At 43.1% G+C, this 8,652-nt stretch overlaps 1 protein-coding gene across 1 annotated transcript; it reads right to left on the bottom strand.

Annotated features, from left to right (window-relative positions):
* Positions 1–1,213: 1,213 nt before the first annotated feature.
* LOC130467854 (protein MAINTENANCE OF MERISTEMS-like) lies at positions 1,214–8,406 on the bottom strand. The gene is made up of 6 exons (XM_056836809.1): positions 2,765–8,406; positions 2,515–2,673; positions 2,108–2,425; positions 1,889–2,029; positions 1,708–1,815; positions 1,214–1,631 (listed from the first exon to the last, which is right to left on the bottom strand). Exons 1-3 carry the CDS (start codon positions 3,602–3,604, stop codon positions 2,417–2,419), a joined length of 1,008 nt encoding a protein of 335 aa, XP_056692787.1. The 5' UTR covers positions 3,605–8,406; the 3' UTR covers positions 1,214–1,631; positions 1,708–1,815; positions 1,889–2,029; positions 2,108–2,416.
* Between the last annotated feature and the right edge of the window lie 246 nt (positions 8,407–8,652).

Genomic DNA, 8,652 nt, shown 5'->3' with positions numbered 1-8,652 from the left:
AGGTTTCGGGTGAAATGAAATGGGGAATCGAGATTCGTTTATTTTATAGGAGATGCGTTGTCAAGTGGAGTTTTTATGCTTTCATCATCGAACCTTTCCCTTGCGGGAACGGGGACAAAAGTAGGTGTCTACACAAGTGTATCAAAAGCGCATCGCGAGGCAATTCAGTAAAAGAGTCAAACCTCGAAATATCAAAGAAGGTGATTTCGTGTTAAAAGAGATCCGTGCACCTACCACGGACCCCCGAGGAAAATTCCGGCCTAATTGGACCAGACCATACTTTGTAAAAACCATCCTAATAGGCGGTGCAGTCCAACTGGCTGACATAGATGGAGCGGAATTCGCTAACCTCGCGAATTTAGACCGTACCAATTGAAAAAGTATTATATTTAATAAAGTTCAGTCCGGAGTTAAGGCATTTAATAATACGCATCAAACTCATAAGCAAGCATTCTGCACACTACTCTAACAAAACGGCATAAGACTCACTAGGATAAAAAAAAAATACGAAAAAGCTCGCAAGAACTTAGTTTCAACGCCCAGGGCTGGGCGCCATTATTTTTCACGCCCAGACCTGGGCGCCGATCTTTTCCAACGCCCATACCTGGGTGTCATTCTCTTCTGCCACCAGTCCTCCCGCTTCTGCAAGTGTTCGTACTTCTTTCTCGAATTATCAAAAGAATCACGAACACTTAGGGGGGTAGCAGACGTGTAATAAACACCCTTTTCATAAAAAAATATATAATTAGAACTACGCACGACCTGATTCTGACGAAGATACGTAGGCAATCCTTATGAAGGATTCGGTCCGATAAAAAAAAGAATAATAAAGTCATGGAACACATCAAGAAGAAAAGACACTACAAGGGCACTATACCCCGACCCATGCACGAGTAAGGCTAAAAGTCCAAATAGAACAAAAGGTAGCCACAGGAATTTATGAAGGTGCAAGCCCAACAAAGGAGTATGGCACGAGTTGACAAGGACGAAAACCCCAAATATAGACATAAGAAAATATACATATGTAATACCCCCCAAGTAGTCGGCTTGTCTAGTACATGTGCACTCTTGTAAAAACTCACTCTTTTTAATACAATATATGGAATCCTTTCTTTTTTCTCAAAAAATTGTCGTTGGTTTGAAAGTTTAGTACCGTCTTAATGCTACGTGTTGAGACCTCATTTGATAAAGGCAACCTAGCAAGCCCAATGAAGGCTCAAACATTCTTGCACCAAAGATTCGCAAAATAAAATAAAATAATAATAATAAATCATATATACATGCGAAATACGAGAATGAATACAAAGGTGGAGGCAAGTCTAAGACTCGTCCTCGGCTTCACCCCTCCAAGCCTCACCGGTCCATCCCGTCCACCCCCCATGGTGCGAGGATCCCCAGGCTGAACCTCCCCAATGCTGAGGTTGCGACTGCAACTCGGGGCTAGACTCACGAGCCACTGACATGGAACGCCGCCCACGCTCCCGCTTAGGTCGTTCCCCAGAAGTACTCGTCCCCACGTCGAAACGGCGATGCCGTAGGGGCGAGTGCCGTTCCCGTTCTCTCTCCTCGGGGCCGCGTCCCCCGAACCTCGACGGCCCCGCGTCATCGGCCCCGGCTCGCCCTGTCTCCGTCTGTAGAAACAAAAAGAAAAAGTAAGTGACAGAAATGAGATAACCAAAGAAAATGTACAAAAAGTAGGCACATTACCTGAGTAGAGCGGGGGCTCCTGCAAGAAAGTACGGATCGGGCCCGAACCAACGCGGACTTCAACCGGTTGATCACCCCCACCATCGCATTGGCCGTACGGGCCGGGACCTGAAATGGGAATGTCAGTAACAAAAGAAAACAAAAAAGGAATAAGAAAGATGCATAAATGAAAGGTGCATACCGCCTGTACTCCCTCAGGGAGCGGAGCATGGAAAACCCGGCCCTCCGGGATAATCTCCACAAGCTCGGATCCACCCTCCCCGATATATGAGATCCGAGCATCGGGAGGCACCCACCCCCCTAACGCAGGATCTGGATGCTCCTGCACGAAACACGATAGCATGAATATATGGGTACGAGCATGGGAACGCAGCAAGAAATAAAAAAAAGAGCGACTTACAGCGCCAGGCTCCGGGAGACGAAGAGAATCCAGGATGAACTGATGATAGCTAGCTCCCGCTATCACCAACTCAGTCGCCAGGACGCCCTCCCTCGAATGAACCCTCTAGGCCTCGTCTATCGAACGGGTGGCCAACATGGTCGCAGGTGGAGGATGAGGCACTGAGAAGACTCCAACGGTCTGCATACTTACCCGCTCCCCTAGATACCAGACGGAGTCACGGCGATCGATGAATAAAACCCGCATCTGGCTCAGGGCATAACTATCCCTGACCGAAGCGTAGGCACCCCTAAAGGAGATCCATGGGGTCTAGACCACCTATTTGTGAATACAGACACAATCAGATCTCGCACACAAGAAAATAATAAATAAATAATAAGAAACGAGATAAGGAAAAGGTGCTTTACGTGCTCGGGGTTCCCATCCCGAATAAGATCCCACACGGTATCAGGCGGCGGACGCGCCGTCAGCTTCTTCTTCCAGCCCCAACGACGACCAGCAGGGTACTCCAAAGGCCTTTGCCCCTTTCGGGGAGCCAGCCAAGGTAAATGCTCAAAGGCCCAAAGCTATAAAAGAAAGAAAATGGGCATTAAAACAAAATGTACATAAAAAAAGCCCAATAAGGCAAGAAAGCAAAAAAGAGAGCGAGGCACATACCTCAATCAAGCGCGGCACCCCCGTCAATGCGATGACGAAATGACGTCTACGGGGGTCCGAGTCTCGCACCGCCAAACTCATCTGGCCCACGAGCGTCGCATAGCCCAAATCGCCCCAGCAGTAGGCTCCTAGCGAAGACACGTGCTCCACCAGGTCTATCCACCTTGGGTCAAAGGTGTCAGTAGAACCCGACAGAAAAGTGGAAGTGATGAAGTGGAGGTAAAACAACCGGGCCTGTATCAAAGGCGACTCCTCCACCCCATGCTCCAGGCCCCACATCAAATCAGCATAGGGTATCCCACGGGCCTGGTACGAGGGAAATCTCCGACCCAGCCAAGAGCCCATAAGCCTGGTACCCTCGGCAACGGTCGGCAGCGGGCCACCAGACCTCAGTCGAACGGGAATCGCCGTAAAGGTCAAGCCCGTCAAGGCGGTGTAGTCCTCGGGAGTAATCGTCATCTCGCCCCAAGGAAAATGGAAGGTGTTGGTAGTGTTCCACCACCACCTCATAAATGACCGTAAGAAAGATAGGGAGATGTTGAGTCGCAGTATCTCCCAGAAAGTCTCAACTACCGAGAACAGCGAACTCGCCCTCACCAAAGCTTGGGCGTCCGAACTCAGGTAGCCAAAAACGGTCTCGCTCATCGCCGCACCATAACCACGGACTGTAGTATCCCTCCTCGCGTGAAGACGGGTAGTCACGTGGTGCTCCAGGTCGTAATGTAAGTCCCGACCGTTGTAATACACAGGACCCATCCATAGGGGTCCCGCACCGGTAGACTGACGTGTCATACCACGCTCCGCGTGGTCGCTATAAGACGGTGATGACTCACAAGACATGCTGGTCAACGACACAACAATAAGGCATTACACCTTTAACAAAATGGCACTTACCATCTCTAAAAGAGTGCATTCCGCTCATAAAATGGAGTCATACAATTTTGTTCCCTAAAAACATGGTACTAACTTCAAATTGAGCAAATACCTCCTTAAACAAAATTAACTCCAACAAAATCAAAATTCTTTCATAATTTGTCGCTCATGAATTATGAAGAACGCAAGCAGTATACCAAGAACACCTACATTGCAAGAAAATACTAGAATCGTGGGTGCACTTTGGGGCTAGTATAAATATGTCCAAATTCAAACAAAAACCAACATACTTGCGAAAATTAACATGCACAAACTAATTAAACATGTTATATAGAACATTTTCAAATATCTAATTGAAAGAAAGGGGCACGAAATCAAAAACCCCCAAATCAATTTCAAGTTCAAAAACACTCAACAAAAAATACTCAAATTTGACAAAAAGCTTAAAATTACTGAAAATTACTTACATTGGGAGGATTAGGAAGTGATTTGGAGTAGAATTCGTGAAGAAAAATAAAAGAAACGAGTGAAAAATGAGTAAGTTGAGGAGGAAGTTTGAACCAAAATGGCGAAAGAATGGGGGAAGAAGGAGACGGATCGCGTCCTTTTAAAGACCAGTCTCCCCTTGCATTTTCAACGCCCCACTCTGGGCGTTAAAAATTCTCGCGCCCAGAGCTGGGCGCTGAAAATGCTTCCCCAGACAGCGAATATTCGCTGTCGGGGCATGCGCGAGTTTCCTTTTGTGAGAATTATCTGTTGTCTTAATATTCCTTTCCCGCGGAAAAACAACGATATTCCAAAAATCTCGTTGTTTATTAACGAGAGACATACACAGTGTGGACCCACTTATTGGACACGACCAATTGGAAAATATTGCGACCCACCAACAGGTTGTAATCATAAAATCCTTTTATAAAAAAAATATACATGCAAAATAAAAAGAAAATAAATTCTTTTTAATAATAAAAAATAAAAAACAGGCTCGCCATCTTTAGCCGGCGGGGTCTACGTCGTAAACCGCGTAGGTCATTATTTTCGAAACATCAAAACAGATTCGTCCACTTCTATCGGACGGGGCGTCCACCCTCAGCGGACAGGCTCGCCCACCTTCAGCGGGCGGGGTCTGCGTCACTAACCGCGCAGGTCCTTAGTCGCTGTAGCGATAACTTTTCACGGTTTATCCTTTTCCAAAAATCAAAGGATGGTTTCCCTTTTCCAAAAATCAAAGGATGGTTTCCCTTTTCCAAAAATCAAAGGATGGTTTCCCTTTTCCAAAAATCAAAGGATTGGTTTTCCGTTTTTCCAAAAAAGAACGATGTGCTGGATTTTCCTTCGTTTTACGTCCTATAAAAAAAAGGGGGTTTTCTCGTTTAGCTAACCCTAAAAATGAGAGTCTTTAAAAAAAATTTACCTCGTGATTGGGCTTGGCCAGGCCTAGTTACACTTTATAGCTTTGATTTCGAAAACATCTTAGATACTTCCAATGACAAAGTGAGGGAGTTTCTATACTATCAGTTAACAAATTCCAATGACACGTGAGGAATGTGTTAACACTTCAAGTGATGACCCTTAAGTCAAATGTTATCACTCGAGGGCTCGTGAGACCCTCGCAAAACAGGTCACATACACCATGGCTTGTATGACGCACTCCATCTAGTACTTTGACCATCGTCTCATCCCGAGACTCAGTCAAAGTGGGGGCTAACTGTAGACACCTACTTTTGTCCCCATTCCCGAAAGGGAAGGTTCGATGATGAGAACATAAATCTCCACTTGGCAACGCATCTCCTATAAAATAACAAATCTCAATCACCCTTTTCTTTTCAGCCAAAGCTACTATTTATAGAAACCTGCTAAGAATAGTAACTGCCGTAAAAGGTAGTTGTTAAAAGTGGCAAAGTCATAAAAGATAGAAATCTGTCAGAATTAGGTGTTGCACTCCAACATAAATCCTAAAAGAGATAGAATTTGCATTCCTGGCATAATTCGAAAATAAGAGTTACGTATTAATTAAATTCCTAACGAACCTAGAGTTCGTAACGGACCCAGACGCATTCCGTCATAAGTTAATACGCACTAAAATACTCGGATAAATCTCAAAAGCTCCGTATTCTAAGAGTCCAAATCTGACAAAGAACTCGGCCCAGATCCCATTTTCAACGCCTGGATCTGGGCGCCGAAATCTTCGGTGCCCAACCCCGGGCGCTGAAAATGCCTGGAGCCGTTTTATTCCCGGATTTTTTTTGGATTCGTATCTTAAAATCTATCTTTCCACACACCCTTTTCCTATAAATACAGCCTCAAAACCTATGTGAAAATAACACACAATTACATAACCTGAGTATTGACTCTAGCCTTAAGCCTAAGCCTCACGCTGCGAAATTGATCCAGCGTTCTGTCGCAATCGACCCAAAAGTCGAACAGAACGCACCCTGCCCCTTGTAGCTTGATGAATTAAGCCTAAATACTGGAACATTGCTTAGAAACTCGAGATTCGTTAAATAAAAGGAGAAATAGCAAAGCCAAGTGGTTAGTTTTCTGAGAACCACAACGCACCTCTCAAGGGTGCGTTGTAATGTGTCCCTCATATGATTTAATCGCTTTCATCACCCTTTTATAAAATTGTCAAACTATTAACTTGATTTATCTATCACGCCTAATAAGATAATACCTTGGACAATTGAATTATCATGCTAGGCACCTTAAATCAATCTAAATAAGATAATCACGATCAATTTAGTGTTATGTGTTGCATATTGCTAAAATCAATTCAGAATAGTTTAATAGTTTAACGCATGTCCCTTCAATTATTTATGCTGAGCTAGTAAGGATAACCTGCCTCGGGAGTATTATTGATGAGCACTCCTCTCGGTAGCTACAGTCCCCCGAACTCTTAATCTCTGCCCTGCGGGTGTACGTTGAGCGATCCCCACACCAGGGATCACAAGGGAACATATGGCCGTCGTTGTCGAACATAATTGCACTCCCTTTATGTCACGATAACCGGGTTTTGTCGGTTTTTCTCATTGTCGTTAAAAACTGAATGGCGACTCCTATATTACTAGTCGATTGGGTGTAAACTCACAGGAAATCCAATTACACTTGATCTGACGACGTCACGCCCACGAGGGACGAGGTCATGCATTAGCCTCGTGCTTTTTCGACCCCCTCACAGTATCTTTGTTTCTTTTGCTGGATTAAATAGAATCACTGCTGCTGTTCTAAAAGTTACAATCTCCTTTAGATTGAAATGATACATGCACTGGTGTTTTAATTTGATTATGCACCATTAGGTATGAACTTCACTGCTTCTAAGACAGTCAATGGTTCTTTGTCCCTCAGTTGATTGGTCTAAGCTACGTGTTGTGTTTGCTCATTGAACTTGGAACTTTTTGTGTAAATTTAGTTGTAATTTTCCTTACCCGTGTGAAGATATATGCAAGAGCTAGCTGACTCCATTGGTTCTTGTATGCCGAAAATCTTGGATCCACCGCTGTTAAAACACCATTTATCTCCAATATTAGCTTGTAATATGATTGTTTGACTTGCTTCAGATCAGTGTCGTATTGCTTTGATTAGCTTTCAGAACGGACAAAGTAGAATAGTATTTTTTTTAAGTTCATTGATGTGATATTGTTGTATCCCTTGACTAGCAAGTAGAAAGGGTAGGATTTCTTGGATGATTTGTTGAAGGCTCAAGGCTAGATCCTTGAGGTTAAGGTTCTATAAGCAACATGACAAATGCATGATCCAAGTGACCAAAAGAAGCTGCTGAAATTATTGGTTCTAGCTTCTAGTTTCTGGATCCTGATTATTTTGATGAACTCAAAATGTATTATATGCTTAACACATTCTAAAACGATTCAGTAAATGTGCATTTTGTTACATATAAGTTGTCCTGTTGTTGAACTGTTAATGTATACTCCTTGGAGAATTTCTGATTTCTACATAGATGCCACATTTCATGTACTCGATTTTCATTTTATTTCTCTGGCTTACAGGAAAATGTCCATCAGTTGTGGAGGGAAGTGGACCTTATGGACAACAACCCAAGCTGTAACCAAACTATCAAGAAATATTGGAAGGGTCTGCAGTAATGTTACCTTTTTTGTCTGTTTTATTCACATGTATGCCAAAATATTGACCTGATGTAGCAATATTTTTAAGGGGAATTTACCTCCATGGCAACTGCATTGCATATTAAGAGGGTACAGAGCAACAAGTGATGTTTCTGGACAACAGGTAATATTTGAGTTGGTGGTGTGGTGGATCTTCCTAGATGGGTTCAGTCAGTAATAAGGGAAGAATGAATAGCTGAGGTTTTTGATCTGGAGTTAATGAGGTATAAGGACATCAAATAGGAGATGGTGGGCATGTTGCTGATAGCTATGGCTTGTACCACTTCCTCTCCTGACCAGCAGCCTAGAATGGGGCAAGTAGTCAAAATGATCGAGGAGTTACGCGGTATTGAAGTATCATCATCACATGATAAGCAAGTTCGTTGAACGTTTATGATCATTTTACTTAGGCCCTATATTATTCTTTCTTATGAAGATGTGAGATTGATTTCTTTATTATATATAGACTATTGCACCAATATTGTTTGAAGTGAACAGAGGAAAAAGTTCCATTGCGGACGAACACGGGAGATAAATTCTTGGTTCATGCATCTGATCACATCCTTTATGGACTAAGGTTTTGGTGGTGGTGGTGGTGGTGGTGGCGGTGTCAGGGTTTTTAAGTTCGTCATTGGCTGTTATTTTCTTTGTTTTGTGGGTTAATGGGTTTGAAATGATCAACTAAATGAAATTATCATACTTTGATATCGAAATATCACACTGGATAATTTGTTGATATATTTTTAGGAAATTTAGTGAAACACTACCTTTAAGTTTGATGGTTTTGTGAATTGCTACCTTTTAAAAAGGAAATTATATTTTATTACCTTATAAGTTTGGTTTGTTTGACTAACACTACCATTTGCCGTTTTTTGTTAATGTTTTACGTCTTTGGAC

Source organism: Spinacia oleracea, chromosome 2, assembly GCF_020520425.1.
Source record: "Spinacia oleracea cultivar Varoflay chromosome 2, BTI_SOV_V1, whole genome shotgun sequence".
NCBI classification, from domain to species: Eukaryota; Viridiplantae; Streptophyta; class Magnoliopsida; order Caryophyllales; family Amaranthaceae; genus Spinacia; species Spinacia oleracea.
Note: the sequence above shows the minus strand (reverse complement) of the source record. Positions and strands in the feature narration are given on the sequence as shown.